The sequence below is a fragment of the Neocloeon triangulifer genome, unplaced genomic scaffold (assembly GCF_031216515.1).
Source record: "Neocloeon triangulifer isolate White Clay Creek 2 clone unplaced genomic scaffold, ASM3121651v1 ptg000015l, whole genome shotgun sequence".
Lineage (NCBI taxonomy): Eukaryota > Metazoa > Arthropoda > Insecta > Ephemeroptera > Baetidae > Neocloeon > Neocloeon triangulifer.
The window spans coordinates 1642142-1662032 of record NW_026775557.1 but is presented as its reverse complement, the minus strand read 5'-3'; the positions used below and the strand labels follow the sequence as shown (position 1 = coordinate 1662032).

Genomic DNA, 19891 nt, shown 5'->3' with positions numbered 1-19891 from the left:
CACACGATTTTATGATTAAGTGAATAATAAATTCATTATATTAATTGTATGACATGCCTCTCAACCTAGCTATGTAGAGAGACGAGTGCAATGACCCTCAATTAGCGAGAAAGGTTGTTAAGAGAATATATACAAATTTATAACTCCTAAACATTACTTGTAACTGTTGGAAAGAAGAAACGATTGAAAATCATTTAATTATTAAAGGAAATTTATTTGCTAATATTGACTATAATTTAACTGTAACGAGTGGATTTTCTTGATTTTTTTTTCATCTGCCTTGCTAATCTCAAGTTTTGATAAGAATTATATAACGATTTATTTGGAAATAAAATTTCCAACTCTCAAACACTAAAAGTTTTCATAAAAATAATGTACGATCCTACATACAAGCCCGACTGAGCTGAGTCAATTTCGCAGAACTATTGTCAGTTTTATTATCCATCTAATAGTAAGTTACTTTATAAATATAGATTGGTTTAAATTAAGGAAGTGATGAGTGAAGTTTGGCTCTCGTGAGAACCCTGAATAAAAGTTGTATCGTTTGCTCGACGGCGAATTTTTTTTTATTTCACATCGAAAGGCATGCCATACAATCGGATAATTAATTATTCACAATCAAAATCGTGTTTCCACAGTATGTACACAATACCTTGCACCAAACACTGCGTTAGAGTGCAGGCGCTGGCGGAGTCCTTTTGCTGCTGGCTGGATCAGACCTACCTTTGCTGGGTTCGTTCATTCAGTTCAAAGAAAAGTCAAGATTTTAAAAATTTGAACATTATTATTGCAAAAATAGCCCATAAAAATCTCTTTGGCATCGTCTGATCACAGCTCATTGGTCAAAGGCTCCTATTTTCTTAGTCAGCGGACGCCTCAGGTGCAGTTTCTTCAGCAGCAGCAACAGGGGTTGGTTCTGGAGCGGGCTCTGGCTCTCCTTCTCCTCCTCCATTTTCTACTGCAGAAGGTATTGACGGCTTTTCAGGGACCGTGTCAGGGACGGCAGGAGGCGCTTCAGCTGCAATTATCTCAGGGGGTGGAGGACTGACTTTGCTCCAGCGAGAAGGTCGGCTGCGTTCTCGTTCACGTCGTTGCTCTTCATCTCGTGGACGTTCCTCTCGCCGGCCATTATCCTCCCTTCGAGGGCCTCTTTCTTCTGTACGGTCTCGTGAACCATCTCTACGGCCGTCTCTGGGAAGATCTCTTGGGCCGTCTCTAGGGCCATCTCTTGGAACATCTCTAGGGCCATCTCTTGGAACATCTCTAGGGCCATCCCTTGGGCCATCTCGAGGGCCGTCTCTTGGAATATCTCTAGGGCCATCCCTTAGACCGCCCTCTTCCCAACGACCCCCTTCATGACGGCCGCGAGGGAAGCGCCCACGGCCACCGCGCTCTCGATGGCGCCGCATGTGCATATCTGGGTGCATATCCATAGGTTCGTCAAAGAACGGCACATCGTTAAAGCCATCGTCCATCGGGTCAAAAGGAAGGCCGTCGCCTTCATGCCACATGGCACCTGAAATTATTATGCGCTTGCATACGAGGTTCCATTTCAAGAGCAAAAATACTTCAAAGCGGCGCATGCATAAACCTAAAAGGCCCATATGAAGACCCAAGAATGAAAACTACCATTTTTTTTTTTAGAATCGTCTGTCTTAAGTATTAAGCTGAAGGAAGTTCAAATCCACTGAATAATTCAAATTTTACGTTAATATATATTACATGTTATAAAATCCTATTTTATAATACAGTTCACTCTGAACAAGAAATTTACAGAAATTAACAAATGGATACTTTTACATTATGAACTGAATGTGAAGTCTACTTTCAAATGAAATGACCTTCAATAAAATTCAATAACATCTCAACACATTGGAATGAAAGTAAAAGTGGTCAATTTAATTTAATTAAAAAGACAGATGATTCCTAAACACAAAGAGACCTTTCAATATCCCCAAAGATAAAAATGGCACAGCCAGTTGTTTTCATACCTGGTGGTCCTACTCGCATGGGTCGAGGCCCTCTCATGCCCATGGGTCCTCCTCTCGGGCCTCGGAACATGCCTGAAAAAACAGAAAACTTTGCTCAACCCAAGAAACACCAGCTAGCAATTTGATGGAAGATCCCTTATAAAACAGGAAAAACGCCTGGAAAAAAAAAATCAAAATTGCCTTACCTCGAATGGGTGGTCCTCCAGGGCCCATCATGCGCATGCCGAAACCTTCGGACCTTGGTCTGAACATATCGTGGTGTGGCGGAAAGAAGTCCCCTCGGTCCATGAAATCATCGTGGGGTGGGCCATCAAACGGATCCGGAGGAAAGTCGTCAAAAGGTCTTCCGTTTGGTGGAAAGTCGTCAAAGGGTGGCCCAAAGTCAGGGCCTACAGGAGGGCCAAAGTCATCATGAAGGCCTCGGCCACGGAAGCCATCGTGAATAGGTGGAGGTCCCAGGATGGAGGGGCCACCGTATGGGTCAGGACTGTAGCGGCGAGGAGGGGGTCCACCTGGCGGACCCATGAAGTCCATTATTTCTCCAACTCCAATCATCATCTCAGGTTCCCTTGGCGGGGACATGCCTCGCTCTGGAGAGAGGCGTAAGTCATGGTCTCGGGGGCCAGCCAATCTAATGAAAACAAACAAAAGCAAATATTTTGGTCATTATAAAAAAATTTACAAATGTAATTTCTTTTCAATTCCCTATTTAATTTGTTATGAAAAAAATTATAATTTATTTTAATTCACCAATCTATGTTATATACGTAATAAGATTCCAGTGCATCAATATATTTATGAGTCACAGTGATAAAGAATGGGATATATCGTGCAATTAGCTTATTTATGTTTAAATAAAAATTAAAGAAAACAAGATGGCCATAATCATCAAAGAAAAATATGCAAAAAAGAACATATTTTCAAGTAAATAAATGTTTTTTTTTTATAGATTTTTAATTCTTGGATATATGTTTAAATTTGCAAGGTCAAATCAATTAGTTTCAAACAATGTGAATACTGATTAAAAATTATGTTGCTCCTAATTGTGAAGCTGGAAAAAGAATATAAAAGAATTGGAAAATCCGATTTTGAAAATAATAAAAATAATTTAATAATAATAAAAAGAAAGAAAATCCAGAGTTTAGTTTCCAGAAGTGTAGTGCAATGGAATGCTCCCTTACCAATGTCTCCTTTAAACTATCAAGTTTAGAAATTTCTACAAACAATAGAATTTTTAAATCAATTTGCAGCTTTCTAATTATTGGGTTTTAAGATAAAAAAGGTTTTTTGCTAATTGATTATTTTGAATAGATGTAAGAGAAGTAAATTAGCCAATTCTGATATAATTAGCAACAGATCATAAGACAAATAATTCCCAAACCCTTGCAATTCTGTCTGAAAAGAAGTGCAAATTATTAATATTTATAGTGTAAATAACTTAATACCAATTCGTGAAGATAAGAGCGCCCAAATAAAAAGGTAAAGTAAGGAAATAAATTTTATATAGAAAAATCGGCTGGTCCTTACCTTCCGGTGTCATAATCTCCATGTGCCAAACTCCTCAGCCTATCCTGAACTGAAGTGGTTGGCTGCGCGCGGCTGTCATCCCTGTTGGCGTGCCACTGCTGTTCTTCAGGACTGCGTTCCCAGCGGTCCCTCCTTGGTCGTCTTTCTCTTCCCTCACGCCCAATAGGTGGAGGGCCACCCTTCAGGGTAGCCAGCAGCTCGTCACTAAGTCTCATTTGGTTCCCTGCACCCCGTTTGGCGTCTTCCATGATGATATCACTGTCCAGCAGCTTATCAGGCAGATTCATTTCCATAGGGGGAGCGGCGCCACCCATGTTTGGTCCTGGCGGTGGAACATTCACCTCAGGCAATTTGTCTTGGCCAGGAGGAGCCGATGGCGGAAGAGGTATTTGACCCAATGTGGACAGCAAAGGGTTGGCAGCGCCATAGGGGCCAACAACCATAGGCAGCATTCCAGGGGGAGGAACGCCCATAGAAACCAAATTTGGATTCATCGTCAGAGTAAGTGGTGCTGAAAAAATATTTAAACAATAATTTTTAAGATACCCCCACATTTAAACACAGAGTAGATTCTGTTAAATTAATTTAGGATCTGTTTATAAAAATACAAAAAAAAGTGCAGGAAAAACCAAGAGAACTTACGAGGCAAGCTGAATGGTGGAACCATGGCAAGAGGATTGTTTGTTTGCATTCCCGCATTAGGTGGTGGTTGAGAGGTGTCTGTGGCGGCTGCTATGGCCTCCGGCATTTGAAGGAATGGCTGAACCATTTGGGGCATCATTTGCTGCGCTGCTTTATCTAAAATTGGTGGAAAATTAAGACTTCCTGTTTCTATTTTGCACAAAGCAAAAAGCCTACTTTTAAGATAGTCAGGTATTGTTTCTTCGTCTACCATTCCACCTTCCTCAAACTGCTCCATATTGACTTCTCTGCTCAATTTGACCCAGGGTATATATGTCACTCCAAGCTCCACCTCCCAGTAGTCCTTCCATTCTTTGCCTTTCACACCCTTACCAGGCGCCCATGCCAACTATAATTTTAAATCAAAATTAATTCCTTCAATTTACAAACTTGTCAAGTATTTACAGTAATAACTTTTCCCTGCATTTTGTGATTTTTGAGCTTGTTGAGTGCCTTATACGCATCTTGCCTACGGTTCATGCAGATGAAAGCACAACCTCTCGGCGGTATCAAATCTATGGAAATGATATCTCCATACTCTCCAAATGTATCGGAAAGTTCTTCTTGTTGGACCAGCTTAGACAGGTGCCCTACCCAGAGTGTTGTGCTGCAAACTTTAGGGTTCGACGTAGTCTTCAATACATCACTTTATGCCAGGCCAAAACCTACCACTCAAATGATCTTTTTTAACTGGCGCTAGTCCTTTCCTTTTTCGCTCTCTTTCCTTCTCTCTTTCTTGTTCACGCTCCTCTCTATCTCTGCTGCCTGATGGCAACCTGTGTTTACAAACATATAATAAAAATTTTCAAAGTAAGAAGGTTGTACAGACCCTCTTTTTCTTGATCTACTTCTAGAACGTCTACCCCGCGAGTTACTGCGGGATCGACGTCCTCTTCTTCTGTCTCTGCTCCTAGATCTCATTCTTCGCCGCCTTCCTCTAGGAGATCTACTTCTGGACCTACTTCTTTCAGATTTCCCTTCGTCACCAGAATCTAAACTTATAATTTGCACTCTGCAAAAATGAATGAGTTATTTAAATTCCCAAATGCAGGTGCAAAGAATTACTGTTGTTTTCTTAAGTCAGCATCCATAGATATATCAACGCCTAGAAGAGCTTGTTGCTGAATAGATGACAACAGGGCTGAATAACCGGGAGGTGGCACTGACATGTCAAGTCCAAATGCACTAAGATCAACATTAGTTTCATTCGGCGTTGCTTTCAGCTCCGATATCGGAATGGGCTTCAGTTCACATTGGCTTGCAAAAGGCAGATTCTGCGAAACAATTTATTAAGTCAAACACACATTTTAAAAGTTTATATACACATACAGGAACAGTCTGCGCAAGGTGTTTGTCAAATTCAGCCTCTTGTTGCTTCATTTCTTGCAGTCGCCTGACTTTTTCTTCAATCTCTACTTGTTGCTGTTGGCTCACTGTCATTTGCAAAGTCTGCAGTTGCCTTAACACTACCGGATTAGCTAGAAGACTGCAACGAAAAGGATTAATTTGGTAATATTCTATTTTCTTGCACCATTATAATATTAAAAAGATTATGAATATTATTTAATATATTTCTTAAGAGTAAATATAAGTTTATTACTGCAATTTTTTTTTCAAGTTTATAATTATTTATAATTTTCTTACTTTCCAAGAGACTCTAGAGCTGGAAGAGAATCCCCTCCTTGCCCAGCTTGGTTGGAACCATCGTTGTGATCTTCTTCCTCCTCGTCACCATAATCAAAATCAAGCAGCTTCTTGTCAAATTTAACCTATATAAAGGAAATTTTATGTAGTGAACGTTCTCTAGATATTAAAAGTTGAAAAATCTGTACTTGTTGCTCCTGCTGCCCTTGTTGCTGCTGCAATATAAACAGGTGCTGCAGAGTCTGTAGCTGCTGTACCAAGGAATGCTGCTGGTCTCCTTGTGGCGCGTTCATCACCTTCGGAGTGCTTCCGGCAGTTTCAGGCCACTTTGGTGTGCTGCTGTCTGTCACTGCTTTTTGAGGCGAAGTTTTGACAGTGACTCCATTTGCAGTAGGCTCAGGCCTTTTATTTGGGTCTGCCAAGTCGAAAATGGGCTGAATAATATCGGCAGTGAAAACTTGGTTTTTCTGCCACAAATTCAGCACTCGTATGATTTTGCTCTGCAAAGAAAAATTACGATTATGAAAGTTAAATTTTGCACTTGTTTCATACTTTGTCTTCAGGAGGGCATTGAAAGAGGTGTGTGAATGTCAAGTAGAGATTTTTTGCAAATCTCGGTGCAAAGACGTCTTTGTCTGCGCCAAACTGGTGCCTCGACTGCCTCACAATACTGTCGATGACGTACAACCCAGGTACTTTGTATTCCATTTTACACTGAAAAAAAAACACCATTAAACATTGAAAAAAGTCAGTTTGAAAATAACAACCTTTTGTATGAATTTCTCCACGCTCTGAACAACATGTTTGTAGAACTTGATGGCTTTGATGGCTGTCTTGGTGAGGTTGTTCATCTTCGCCTTCGAAATAGGCGGTTTGACCTCGTACAGAGACGAGAGCTGCAAACAAATACGGAAAATCACAAATGGGAACATGCACTCTCGGACGCAAACGTGTTGCTGTCCGGCGAACCAATTTAAACAAACGCACCTCTGCATTGAACGAACGCACGTGCTCCATGTTGAACGCTTGAATTTGCCAGCTACCTAATTAACCCGTTGAATGTCAAGTCCATGACAAAATTAGAAGCTCAATCGGCGCGATTCTGGGGCCACAAATAATCGGCACTCGGCGTTCGCTAAAAAATGGCGTCTGTCGGACGGGGCGCTGCAGCGGGCGAACCGTGAACCGAGCAAAACCGAATTCGCCCGAACTTAAAAAATCTGGAAATTTGAAATTTCCCGCCCGCTAAGTAGATCGGTTTGGTTGGCATTCTTCGTCCAAGATGGCAATGGTGGGTCTGGTAAGGAGGTCGGCTTCGATTCTCTGCATTTTTGCCATACCACAAATTCCTCTGACGGCCTAAGCGACGGGATGTGCGGAAATCTGTGAGCAGGATCGATACCGATAGACGGTTGCAGCAGCCTCGTTTCACCAGGTAAGACCCTGGGCCCGAATGGGGAATCCGCGGCCCCGCGACGACGGATCAGACGCGCCGAACCGATCGCCCCGCAACGTCGTGTTTGTTTTGCTCTCTCGCTCGTATACACCGAACGCAGTGCTATAGAGCGCCGTGTATGTGTTTTCTCGCCCATTGACATTCCAGGGTACAGGCAGGGGGACTCGTGACACGAAAATCTAGCCTGTCAGTGCGCATTTTTCTCGCCGATTATATTTATTTTTCACGAGCGGCCGACACTTCCGATCACCTTATCAGCGGGCCCTCCCTTTGTTCTCTCGGTTTCACTTCCTTTGCAGATAATAAATAGAAGCTGAAGGTGAGTGCCTGCCGTACCTTGGCGGTATGGTAAAGTGTGCAACCTTATGGGGAATATTTCATTAGGGTTTCGCCAGCCGCCGCCGAGGAATGTGCTCGCGTGAATTTAGCACTGGAAACTTTTTTAATTTTTAATTAATTGAAATTTTTATTAGCTTTTGAAAGGTCATATTTTTATTTTTATGCACATTTTACATTCTGGTTGAAAAATTGTTTCTTCATAAAATTTTTTTTCTAATTAACCTTGATATGTTATTTTGTAATGATTTATTTTTTAATCACAAGAATTTTTCTGACGTTCAAATGACGTAGACAAAATAAAAAGCTTGATAGTATTTTTTTTAGCCAAGTACCGTTCCCACAGAAAGAAAGTTTGAGCTCCGTTCTATTTTTTTCTTAATAAATTCCACCGACGATTTTAATTTCATAAAAAAAAATGTATCTGATTTTTTTGCAGATAATGGACAACTCTGTGGTAGAGTCTCCTTTGGAAGTTCTCTCCAGAGCAGCCACTATGGTCCAGTCCGGAGTGACAAGTAAGTATTTTTTTTTAATTTTATTATTTTTTTAATTTCGGAATTTTCCTTGAAATATATAATGATATTTTATAATAACTCATAACTATTTATTTTAATTATAAAAAAATTAAGAGCTCGTGAATTTATTTTTATTTTATTATGCAGTCCTAATTTTTATTTATTTAAAAATAAAATTTTGATTTAAAATTCCTATATATCGTCTCAAGTTGTCTTGTGCAGCGTTTGCAAATTTGATCCGGTGCGGGGTGTGGGGTTTGAGATCCGTCCCGTTGCCATAGCTACGGGCTGGTTGCAATCAATGCTGCGGCCCTTTGGGGCCGGCGCGGCCCCCTGTGGGCGCGCAGTGCACTCGCTTAGGAATGTTGCCGTGTTTTGCATCTCCCAGGGTACAATTCTGATTCGAATTGCAGCAGGCAGGAGGCGTTCGATGCGCGATTTCAAGCTGCCGCCCGTGACTGTCCGGCGTACTAAATAGATTTCTCTGAATCCCGAGCACATGATTAAAAAATAAATCTGTTTATTGCAAAGTTATCATTTTGAGACAAAAGTTTTAATGTTTATAATTTTTATTATATATACTGATTTTTTTTCAATAATAAGAGTTTCTGTTGATTAAAAAAAAAAAATCAAACAACTTATAAATTTTTAAGTAATTAAAGTAATTTTTAAATAAAACCTAATGCATGAGAAAATCGTATTTAGTTGAGAAAATAAAATTAATATTATTACATCAATTAAATAGAAATAATTTTTATCTCTTTTAAGCAGAATAAAATTTAGAATAAAATCTTTTTGTTACCATTCAAATAAAAAAAAAATAAAAATTAATGTCGCCAATTTATTCACACAAAAAAAATAATAGTAATGAAATTAGGAGCTTAAAGAAAGCAAACAATGGAAAAGTCACGAATAATTGGTATCGTCTTTTGCCAAAAGGTAAAATTTGAGCTTCTCATGAATTACTGAATTAATTAAAATTTAATTACTATTTTAATTAGCAATTCGAGCAATATATACTGAGCCAGCACAAATTCAAATTGACAGAGGCAGTTTTGAAAACAAAAATGCGACATCCGGCAGAAAGAAACGCGGGGCACTGTCAGCACTTGGGATAAATTTCCTGGCCAATAATAAATTTATAATTTTGTGGCGCGGCGCATTCCGCGAATAGCGCGGCTAATCGGGTTTTATACACACAGGGCGGAGGAAAAAGGTGTCGCAAGCAGAGCCGTTTTGGAGAGCAAACAATAATGGAAGTCGCAATTAATTAATTCTCTCAGCCTCGACTTTTGTGTTGCGTGCGAGAGTGGCTTGGATGTTCATTCATGAGGCCTCAACCGCCGGTCACGACAAATCTCGTGATGCGGCTCATTCTCGGAAAGTGCCCGCAGCCTCTGCTCCTGCAGGCCACATTCGATTCAAAACTCGCAGTTCAGAAATTCAGATCCATTTCGCTCGCATCACGACTCATTATAAAATAATATTTTGCATGCATAACCCTGGAGCAGAAACGCAGAGGCGATTCGTATCTCACAGCTTTGGGGCATAAAATATATGAATTATTCGCCTGATGCATCAGCGCAGGAGATCAGCAGCATCGCCTATAAACCGTGAACTGTGATACATCAAAATTTGTCTTGTGAAAGGCTTTTTATTAATTCCTTTCGTAAAGAGAAATCTAAGGGAAGGCACGCACATTTAAAAAATTCCACTAAAATTAGTCTTTTCAAGCCTTAAAATTTTCATAGATGCTATAAAAAAAAATTTAAAAATCAAAATTAGCTTTGAGGATGTTAAATTTTGTTCAATTTATGATTAAAGCATCAAATTTTTGTTAATTTTATTGATCGGAGTTAATGAATAATTAGATTTTTTTTTCAATTTTTCAATAAAATGCTGCAAAAGTTCTTTACTTGTCGCATTTCTTTTAACCTTCTTGATTGTTAGTTTTAATTTAGTAGAATGTGCTTAAAGATAAAAAAGCTTTTTCTATTTGCTTAATTTCTTAATATTTCTTTTACTTTAAGGGATTCATGCATAGTTTTAATGCACTTTTCTAGTAAATTTTTTCAGAAATTCTGTAAATTTTTACTCTAATTTAACTGTAATTACAAATTTGCAAATCTCAGAAATTAAAACTTTCCAATTTTACCTACGATGTTGACTGGTTCATATTAATTCAAGATAGAACCATTAAAACACGCTTAGATTCCACACAATTAAATATTTAGGCAGGATAATTTTTTTGTATCGATTAGCAAGTAATTTAAGGAGAAAGACTATTTTTTATAGCGACCTTTCCTCCTCAGACAATTTAAAATCACGGCGGAAGGCGTCAAAGGGTTGCGGGCATTCATTGGTCTGAACGCAGGAGGCGCCGCCGCGGTTGTCGAGAGGCAGGTTGGCTGCTGGGTGGCTTCAGGGCGCTCTCGCCGCCGCCGTTACCTGCGCCGTCGGTCCGCCGGCCGGCCAGGGAGCGACTTGGGTTGGGTTCTCAGTTGGAAGCTGGCGTTCAACCATGATGCAAGTGGCCCTATGCCGACCACCGTCCATGTTCTGGCAACCCTGGGTTCAGTGCCCTGGTGAGATTATCTAATTATTCCAACTTCCTTTCAATCAAAAATTAACTTAATCACATTTTTTTACGCAATTTTCAAATTACATTTCATGTATAAATTTCCATTAAACTTAAAAAATTAACTGCATTAGTTTATTATCATCTTACAGTGAAATGTAATTTCAGTTTAAAAAAAAATGTTCATATTTTTCGAGGGTAGTCTTCATTTTAATTGATTTAATTTTACAACTTTGAACTTTGAAACATAATATTTAAACTTTGAGATCTAAACCAAATCACTATATTAAGAATATTCTATTCAATGTTGTGATTTTAAATTTCCACTCGAATTACTACAGTTTTGCAATTTATATTTTTGAACGCACGTAAAAGTTCTAAATTTGCATGCACGTTTAACTTTTGACGCGGTGGAGAATTAATATTCGGAAGGTTCGGCCGCGCCGCTGATGATATCCGGTGTGATTTTTTGTCCCCACCTGACGCCGATCCTCTGCTCTCTTCTCTGCCTCATCTTCTGTTTTTTTGCTCCTTGCGTGGCTTGAATGAGAGGAGGGGAGGCCAAATTGCTTTTGGCTCCAGAGATCTTTGAATGAAAACGTAAAAAGACCTTCCAGCCAGGTTCAAGGTCGAGCCCAAAGACGCTTCATTCAGCGCCTTGATCAAATCGCGGCGGCGGCGGTCGGTGTGAACCTTTTTTATTTCAAAATCTCTATCCTCAACTAAGTTATTTTTTCAAACTGTTATAAAGTGGAATCTTGAAATATTTAAAATCTAAGAAATTTTAGCATTTCTCTATATTTTAAAACATTTTATTTCAAAAAAATATTTTGTTAGACTTTAATTAAAAAGCGATTAGAGTCGCTTTTAAAGAAGATTAAGTTTTGAAATGATTGTGCTACCTTTGTTGGGTGCAGTGATTTGTTCCCACGGAGCGTTTTTAATTAGGAAAAGGTCTTCTGACCTGACACACAGGAGCCAGGCAGGCAACAAAAAACGGGCCTGCCTTCCTCCCCTTCTGCCACAGGCGGCGCCTTCATGTCCGGCACAAAAAATGAGAAAAATAATAACGCGTGATTATAACACAAGCGAGCGAGCGTCGATGCTGCTGGGTAGGGCCTCTTCTCTCCTCCGAGGAGATGAGCCGCCGAGATTTCGGGTAGTTGCAGCCCAGAGGAAGGATGCTGGAAAGTCAAGTAGCCGCGCACGAACGCTTGAATAATAATTAACAAAAGCCACAATCGTTTCTCTCTCTTTAACACAAAGCATTGCTGCTCTGTTTCTTGATCAAAAACGTCAAATTAAATTCAACGTGGAGTTTCCCCGCGGCCTCTCATTTCAATCTGAATAAATATTAATATGTCTGCTAATGTGGACTTGGTGTGCAAGAAAAAGAAAAGCTTTGAATGGATATAATTTAATTGTAACTGGTCTACAGAAAATTTGTTCTGCTTTTTATTTTTTTATTTCATTAATTTTTATCAAATTTAAATTTCACAAAAAAGTTAAGAAAACATTAAAATTAAATCGAGATTTCAACTTTTCATGTTGAGAGTATAAATGCTGGATAAGGTTAGCTGGTCAGCTTTCAGTATGAGTATGAGAAATTATGATCCTACAGTCATGTTCAGTTTGTAGCTGTTTGTCTTGATTTTTAGTATTTTAAATGAGAAAATTTTATTTTTTATTGACAGAACTCCTGATTTGTTTAGAAAAAAGTAAGAGTTAGAATTTGGAGCATTGATTTTCTTGCCCAGTTTTTGAATTCTAGTTGAATTTATTTTGGATTATTAAAACAGAAACTGGAATAAACTTTTTAACAACGCAAACCCGTCACAAAAAAAATACAACTAACACTAACGAAGAACAACTTAGGCTCTTATTTAATCGCACTGAAGAGCTATATTTTTAATTCAACCCAATTTAAATCATATTTAAATTTACTTGGTAAAGAAAGAAAACATTACAATAGCTGCTATTTTTTTTAATTTAATTTTATATCTTGAATTGTTTTTCATCAGGTTTGTGAGCTGTGCAAAGTGTTAATTCTGGTGCTCACAATTGGAAAGAATTTTTTTCTAAAAAAAAAGATAATTTGAAAGGATATGACTAACAACAAATGCATATTGTTTAGTCTTTCAAGCTAGCTCTATTTAAAAATGAAAAAAAAAAACTGCTTGCTCCCTTTAGAGTAATTTTTAACTTATTGAATTGACATTTTGAATGTGTAATTTTTTGAAGGGCAATATTTAATTTTTGAATGCGTATTTTTTATTGATTAATTTATATGTATATTTAGATATATGCATTCAAGCTCCGTTTGCAAGTTTTTCTAATCTTCATCTGCGTTCATTGGGTATAATACACAATATTATATTATAGTTCACATTTCACGTATAATTTCTGCAAATTAAAGAACAAGTATAAAAACAATAAAATTAAAAAAGAGTTTACCACACACTTCTCTGGATAGACTACAAAGAATAAAATTTTAAAATTATTAATTCTTCACGGTTGATTAAAAAAAATGTAATTAGAAAAAGAGAAGAAAGGGTTTACAACTAGTAGATTTCTGCTATAATTTGTGAAGATTTTGATGTTTTAACTACCATTGAATTAAATTTATTTGTTTTAACTCTTGAAAAAAAATTTAACTTCCAACTTTTTGTTCGCAGAAGGAGACTCCCTGGGTAAGGACTTGCAGCCGTCTGCAAGATGGCGTCGGGACAGACGTCCGTGTCCAATATCGCGGTCAGTGGCGCCGACACGAAGCGCCGCAGATGATGACAGTCCATTGGACATGAGCACCAGGAGTCGTCGGCGCCTGGAACCAGAGGAACGCTCTGGTCAGCGCGGCCCCAGCGAGAGTGACCCAGTCATTGACGAGCACTTCCGACGCTCCCTAGGCCAGGACTACCAGGCCCTCTTTCCACACAGCAGCAATGCTCAACAAAGACCGCCGTCGCCCAAGAAGACTCAGTTTGACCCCACAGAAGACTCTTCTTTTACCCCGCTGACAGGTACCTTGTTAAAATAATTGGCTAAATTAGAAAAAATATCTAAATATTCAATACAATCTCCTTTTGAAAATGTCTTAATAGATAATTAAAATTTTAACAACTATTTTTCGAATTTCAGTTGATGACCATTTTGCCAAGGCGTTGGGCGACACCTGGCACAGACTGCAAGCCTCAAAAAAGGACAACGATGAAAAGACTTCCTCTTGCTCGTCCTCTCCACCTGCATCGCCGTCTGTTGTTTCGGCCGTCGTCTGAATGGAATGTGTCGTGCTTTTAAAATGTGTGTGTGCGATTCAAGTCGAGACTTTCAACAAGAGAATATTATTATTATCTTTGTACTATCAGTTGTGTAAAATGCTCTAGACATGTGTATTTATTTTATATTATTGCATATTGTTAGTCAACATTTAAGTTATTATCAAGTGGTAAACAATTAAACAGATCAAATTAGAAAGTATGATTTTTTTATTTCCCTACCAATATAATTAACCTGTTTCAAAAATTTTATCCTCAATGAATATTATAATTTTTTTTTAATAGTAAAATAAATAAATTGGTGAAAGAGTGATTAAATATAAATATCGTATAGCTTTCTTATTCTGAAATGAAAGAAGCACTACTTATCTTAATAAAAAATTTATGTTCAGTTAGATTAAAAGAGATAACTTTAAATGGTCTTGTTTAAAAGAACATGATGTTTATTGTAATAACCACAGCACAAATAACTTGGTACATATCTGAAGCTTTAATAGTATGCAGGTGTTGTAAATAATTATATCAGTTAGGCCATCGCTGATGCTGGCAACGAGCTGTGCTTGGCCTTGGGTCTGTTCAGGAACACTTTGAGGCAACCGTTGAAATCTGCTGAGACCAGGATGTAACCATCGCCACTTGAAGCTGCCTCTGGGGTGGTTGAAGCTTGCAAAGTGCCAGCTGTACCAGAGCCTAGTAGATTCAGCGAAGCGGTGGCCTCAAGTTGGCGGATGATGGAAGCAGGATGTGGTGCAAACACAGAACAAGTCACCATTGCATTGTGCGCTGCAAAGTTGAGTTGTTTCAAATTTATAACAATGAAAAATTTAGTTACAAGACAGCCTACCTTTTATGCCTTCCCAAAAACTGTTCCTATCTCTCCGTGCTGATGTAAATTTGGCTTGCTCGTGGTATGTCCTCCATATATAAATTACTTGGTTTTCAGATCCACTTGTGATGTATTTCCCATCATGACTGATAGTTTGATTAGTTAACAACTTTTATGTGAAAAAAACAACAACAATGTTACCTAAAACTTGCACTTATTTGGCTGCTGATGTTGACATAGCCTTTATATTTGCATGAAAGATTCAGGTCCCTAAGATCGTAAAGTCTAATACGGCTATCATTGCTAGAAACTAATATCTGAAAGAGACATGTACATTTATTTATGTTACTAATAAAACCATATCCCTTATACCTTGTCTTCTCCAGGCATTGGCTCGATTCCTGTTATTTTCCTTCCTTGACTATTTCTACCTCTTGAAGAGCGAACGTGGATCTGAGTGTGGTACTTCAGATTTTCCGTGGTGTAAAAGACGCAGCGCCCGTCGTAAGTGCCAATGACAGCAAACTTTCCATTCTGAAGGGAAAAAAACATATGTGAATGCGATTTAAAAAAGAATTGTTTATTACTTGGCAAAAATTTGCTGCAGTTACAAGTTTGATGGGACCTTCAACTTCTGTCCAAACTGCCACTTTCTTGTCAGGTATGTTCCACAGCCGTAGTTTTCCATCTAGAGAGCCAGATAAAAAGTATCTGTCATCCTACACAGGGAAAAAATTTGTATATTTTGAACCTAAACCATACAAATTTAAAATATTACCCTCGGATGAAATACAATTGCGGTAACAAAATCAATGTGCTGGAAGCAGCAGAGGCACTCCTGGCGCGATATGTGCCAAAGTCTGACAGTCTTGTCCATGGACGAGCTCAGCACAAAGTAGTTCTTGGACCAAGAGACGTCCAGCAGATCAGATGTGTGGCCAACGTAGGAAACAAAGGGGCGAGCCATGAATGGCCCCATGCCATCATCTGCAGAGGGTTTTGGCTCTTCTGGTGCCACTGCCTGCAGCGACTCCTGCGAGGGTGTGGGCGAGCTTTTTGGATGGCTGTACTTTGTGCACATGTCGGAAAAATATGCCATGGCCTCCCTCAGAACCCACACTCTGAGAACCCTATCTTGGCCAGCAGTTGCCAGGAGTCTACCGCAGACAGAGAAGCGAACACACCAAATCGGCCCAGAATGGGCATTTGACATGTCCTTCGAATATTAAAAATAATTAGAATCAATATAACCTTGTTTTAATACCTTTTGGTAATTTTTTAAGATCTGGTTTATTAAAAACAATCCATGTAAATACTTTGTTGTTTAAAAAAATTACCTGCAGTTGTTTGACGCAATCAAACTCGTATGGACCTTTGTGGCCAGCACGTAGTTTTATTTTGGCTGCAGTCTCCTCCTCTTCACCAGCTTCTTTTAATGCCTCGCGGCCAGAATTTCCGGCAGATCCGTGCAAGCGGACTTCATGAGCCAGGTGTTTTGCTTTGTCTATTGTTTTTCTTACAGACTGCCCTATAAGCCTACGTATTTGACTCCTGGAATTTTTGAAAACATTTAATTGGTTATTTGAAACTTAAAACAAATTAAGGAACCTCTTTTTAACAGGGATGTTGATGCTCTCTGTGTCATCTGCCAAAGTTTGCGGTCGCTCACTCATGACGCTTTCCTCGTCACTTTCTCTATCCTTTTCCAAGCTTGAGTTGCTGCAAAACATTAACGTATTCTTCAATCTATGAAAACATAGGTGCAGACAGAAAATTATCAGTAAAATATAGAAAAGTGGCAATAATCAGTGTAAAAATTTACTTGCTATCTACCATTATTTGTTAGCATAACAATAAAAATTAGAATGCCCATTTTTCCATACAACCTAAAAGCAGGGTAAGTAGCAAAAGAAAGAAATTAACATTTTCAGAATGATTTTACCTCACGTATTCAGAAGTCAGTCGCATAATGTGCAAGGAAAGTGGATTGATGCACTGAGGTAGTTTGTCCTCTGCAATAGACAATGGCACTCGTTCCCCCGTATCCAAATTCAGCACAGTAACTTGCTCAAGAATTTCCTAATTTAGTTTAATTAAACATTATTAAAATATAGTTAAAGATGATGAATGAAGTCACACCAGATCAGTAAGCTGCTTCCCAGAGTCAGTTCTTGTTCGAACTCCCAACTCCTCAGCCTTGATGCCAGCTGCGCCGTTCCGTTCTTTTGAGTTTCTGGGACTAGGGCGGGCTGATCTTGGTAGACTGGAGCACGCTGAGCTAAAGCCAGAAGAGCAAGACGAAGAGTGTGGTGGAAGCGGAGCCGAAGCAGCAGCAGCGGCGGCCAGAGGAGAAGTAGGTGATGATGGAGGTGGCGACGGCTCGGCTCTTGAAGTGGCTGTGTCTTGCGGCTTTACCACGTACTGGCCCTTGACGGCTGCCTTTAAATCCAGGCTGCGCTCCCACTCTTCAGCAAGAGTAGCAAGGGTGCTGGCCGGTGAGGGCAGAGGAGATGCCTCTTCTCCAGAAGCCTGGGGTAGCACACTTGGCGCCTTGGGCTTCTTTTTCCTCCTGGGTGGAGCTACGGGCACCAAACCTTTCGTGCTGGCAATCACGTCTGGCTCTTGCAGTGGCTGAGAACTGCTGCCAGTTAACAGAACAACAGCTGAAAAATATATATTGTTATTTAATCAATAGGCTCAACGAATTATTTTAAACTTACAAGCTGGTTCAGATTTAAATTGTGATAAAAGAAGTCCTCCCCTGCCTATAGAGCTAAGACTGACTGAGTCGGTGGTGTCAATAATTCTAAACGGATGGGAAGTCGAAGGCGCAGACTGGACAGATGCCCTTCCAGTAAGATACATATTGTCAACAGATGAAGCTGTCGAGCCCTGGGGAGAGCCAGAGGTGGCGGCCGAAGCTTGGGGGTCGTCATCTGTTGTCAGGCGCTGACGCAATTCCTGAACTCTGCGCCTCCTTGTTTGTGTCTCCTCAAGACGTGAACGCTGTCAATTGTTTCATTAGAAAAAAATTCAGTTATCGTTTAATGCTACGTACAACTTCCTCCTCCTTTTCATCAAGTACTGCAGAAACCACTGGCAGGGTAAGATTTTCCTTTTTTGTGCGCTGCAATTCATTCCAAATTTTTTTTATTCAACTATACATTTTCAGTAAAAATTTAGAATAAATTAACATTATTTATGATTCATTAGAAAATGCGTTAAACAATAAATTTATATATATTTATGTTATATCCTATGCTTTTGCAATTCTAGGCAAATTAATGTTTGAAACATGCAAAATGTCTCCTATCTTTTGACATTACATTATCTGTCTTTGACTTGACTGTTACATAATGCTTGGAATAGTTCGGCTAAGGAATAGTTTTAAGGAGGAACAATTAACTTACTCCGAATGAATTTTTAGATAGGAAAAAATAATATATATACTATTTTATGTACCAATCCATCGGGAACATCAGGTTGAGTTAGCGGCAGTGCAGGTAAGGCAGCATTGTTTTCCAGTTGTGCAGGCTGAGGATGATGTTTTTAAATAAAGTACCATTTAATCCAATTTTAGCTTACCGTCTCCTCTATAGTTGTCTCCTGTTTTGCAGCGGAGTTTTCTGCTTTAGGTGAAATTGCACCTGCGGGTTGGTTTTTATTGAGGCTGGACCTGCTTCTTCTAGAATTTAAACAATATGGTTGGGATTACATTTGCAATGTTTGTCACAGTAGTATAAAATACAAGTTGAGAGTAGAGGAATTTTGATTATAAAAGGCGCACAAAATTAAAAATTGAGCTGTGTTGTGTTCATGTAGGACAAAAATTATGATTAGGGAAAATTCCCAATAATATAATCTCATGATTTTAGTTGGATTATTTAATTATTAAAAAAAATAATAATAACCTTGCGTACTATTTTAAATTGTTGTTGTGCTCTAGACTATAAAATAATGAAAATTTCAAGTAAATTTATTTTATGCACAAACTGCTGCTTTTGGATAATTTAGCTAAGATCTGTCTATTTTGAAGCTCTTGCGCTCTTGTATCAATCATTGCCATATTTTTTGCTTATATTTCTCCTTTAAAAATGTGAACCCAAAATTTAAGGTGTTTAAGAGTGATTCGTACAATCCTTGATCCTTGCATGTAATCTAAAAGGGAGTTTAACAAATTTCAAGGACGAAACGATAAAAAAATATTTGTCTGCGGTACAAATGGTACATCATATTGACTTATATGTATATAATGTATGTACTTATCAAGAGGCAATTAAGGACAAAACAGGCAAGACCTCTTTTCATTTTGCTAAAATTCATATTGTAGTGTATTTATAAGAAAAAATTTTATGCTGAAGGCTTTGGGAAGCTAAGGTTTCAAACAGATTTCAAACTTTGCTTTGCCCGGTTTGAAATTTACAAGATAATCTGTCTATCATTGGGATTGGGCGTAGACCCTTGTTATTTATGTGGGTGATTTTTACCTGCTACTGCGATGAGGTGTGATGTCTTCGGCGTCAAAAAATTCTTCCGAGTCGCTGTTAGACGACGTCTCAGCCATTTGTTCCATAAATTAAATCGTAGCTAATAAGTAGGGTAGAAAACTCATTTTGACATAATACAGAGGTGCAAAAACGAGGAAGACAGGTTCACGATGTTCGATTGTAGCAAGTTTCTTTGGTACAATAGCCATCCGTCTCCTAACCAAAAACCAAATGAGGGCAAGGCGGATTGCACCAAATTGCAACAGTGTGCTATGAAAGGGGGCGTTAACGTGAAATGTAGCATGGGTGAGGACTGAGGAGCAAGAAGGATTTTATGTACCAAGTCGCGCGCAAAGCAACAATTTTGCTTTGCGTGTCTTTTAAGTACAAAAAGCTTTTGTCTAATTCTCTAATATTACAGAAAATTCTTAATTTTTGTAGAAAATAAATAGGAATCCTTTCTCGCGCGCGCATTTTTGCCTGCTCCTCTCCGCACTCCTTGCCTTATGCTCTCCGTGTTAAATCAGTGCGGTGTTGCCAAGCGTCCGGGCCCATCTTGAAATTCAATGTCT

At 38.9% G+C, this 19891-nt stretch overlaps 3 protein-coding genes across 8 annotated transcripts; 1 reads left to right on the top strand and 2 right to left on the bottom strand.

The window, feature by feature from the left end:
- Positions 1-538: 538 nt before the first annotated feature.
- On the bottom strand, positions 539-7331 carry LOC132202399 (SR-related and CTD-associated factor 4). Its single transcript, XM_059629289.1, has 16 exons — positions 6831-7331; positions 6611-6739; positions 6396-6557; positions 6032-6343; positions 5844-5968; positions 5529-5685; positions 5265-5473; positions 5029-5211; positions 4869-4975; positions 4605-4813; positions 4377-4548; positions 4161-4316; positions 3519-4029; positions 2177-2622; positions 1992-2063; positions 539-1516 (listed from the first exon to the last, which is right to left on the bottom strand). The coding sequence occupies exons 1-16, from the start codon at positions 6858-6860 to the stop codon at positions 861-863; spliced, it is 3636 nt and encodes a 1211-aa protein (XP_059485272.1). The 5' UTR covers positions 6861-7331; the 3' UTR covers positions 539-860.
- On the top strand, positions 7118-14219 carry LOC132202400 (transcription cofactor vestigial-like protein 4). 4 transcript variants are annotated; one of them, XM_059629290.1, is made up of 4 exons: positions 7118-7278; positions 8075-8153; positions 13407-13751; positions 13870-14217. In XM_059629290.1, the coding sequence occupies exons 2-4, from the start codon at positions 8078-8080 to the stop codon at positions 14004-14006; spliced, it is 558 nt and encodes a 185-aa protein (XP_059485273.1). In that variant the 5' UTR covers positions 7118-7278; positions 8075-8077; the 3' UTR covers positions 14007-14217. The 4 variants fall into 4 exon arrangements, with proteins under 4 accessions (XP_059485273.1, XP_059485274.1, XP_059485275.1 ...); XM_059629291.1 differs by lacking the exon at positions 7118-7278 and adding an exon at positions 7348-7618 and having other exon boundaries at positions 13870-14218; XM_059629292.1 differs by lacking the exon at positions 7118-7278 and adding an exon at positions 7759-7782 and having other exon boundaries at positions 13870-14218.
- A 204-nt stretch (positions 14220-14423) lies between these two features.
- LOC132202579 (WD repeat-containing protein 44) lies at positions 14424-19562 on the bottom strand. 3 transcript variants are annotated; one of them, XM_059629567.1, is made up of 15 exons: positions 19320-19562; positions 18418-18517; positions 18283-18366; positions 17891-17959; positions 17553-17838; positions 16972-17495; positions 16775-16911; positions 16441-16578; positions 16170-16383; positions 15611-16048; positions 15420-15551; positions 15205-15366; positions 15034-15149; positions 14851-14978; positions 14424-14789 (listed from the first exon to the last, which is right to left on the bottom strand). In XM_059629567.1, exons 1-15 carry the CDS (start codon positions 19403-19405, stop codon positions 14533-14535), a joined length of 2871 nt encoding a protein of 956 aa, XP_059485550.1. In that variant the 5' UTR covers positions 19406-19562; the 3' UTR covers positions 14424-14532. The 3 variants fall into 3 exon arrangements, with proteins under 3 accessions (XP_059485550.1, XP_059485552.1, XP_059485551.1); XM_059629569.1 differs by having other exon boundaries at positions 16441-16551; XM_059629568.1 differs by having other exon boundaries at positions 18295-18366.
- Between the last annotated feature and the right edge of the window lie 329 nt (positions 19563-19891).

Bases quoted from the DNA above. Each gene is read 5' to 3' on its own strand.
- LOC132202579 (XM_059629567.1), bottom strand. From the start codon at position 19,405: ATGGAACAAATGGCTGAGACGTCGTCTAACAGCGACTCGGAAGAATTT. The intron at 17,839-17,890 runs GTACGTAGCATT...AACAATTGACAG, and splicing joins ATGAAAAGGAGGAGGAAGTT to CGTTCACGTCTTGAGGAGAC. The intron at 15,150-15,204 runs GTATAAGGGATA...TGTCTCTTTCAG, and splicing joins CAATGCCTGGAGAAGACAAG to ATATTAGTTTCTAGCAATGA.
- LOC132202400 (XM_059629291.1), top strand. From the start codon at position 8,078: ATGGACAACTCTGTGGTAGAGTCTCCTTTGGAAGTTCTCTCCAGAGCA. The intron at 8,154-13,406 runs GTAAGTATTTTT...TTTTGTTCGCAG, and splicing joins GGTCCAGTCCGGAGTGACAA to AAGGAGACTCCCTGGGTAAG. The intron at 13,752-13,869 runs GTACCTTGTTAA...TTCGAATTTCAG, and splicing joins TTCTTTTACCCCGCTGACAG to TTGATGACCATTTTGCCAAG.
- LOC132202399 (XM_059629289.1), bottom strand. From the start codon at position 6,860: ATGGAGCACGTGCGTTCGTTCAATGCAGAG. The intron at 5,686-5,843 runs GTAAGAAAATTA...TTTTCGTTGCAG, and splicing joins GCTCTAGAGTCTCTTGGAAA to TCTTCTAGCTAATCCGGTAG. The intron at 4,317-4,376 runs GTAGGCTTTTTG...CACCAATTTTAG, and splicing joins AATACCTGACTATCTTAAAA to ATAAAGCAGCGCAGCAAATG.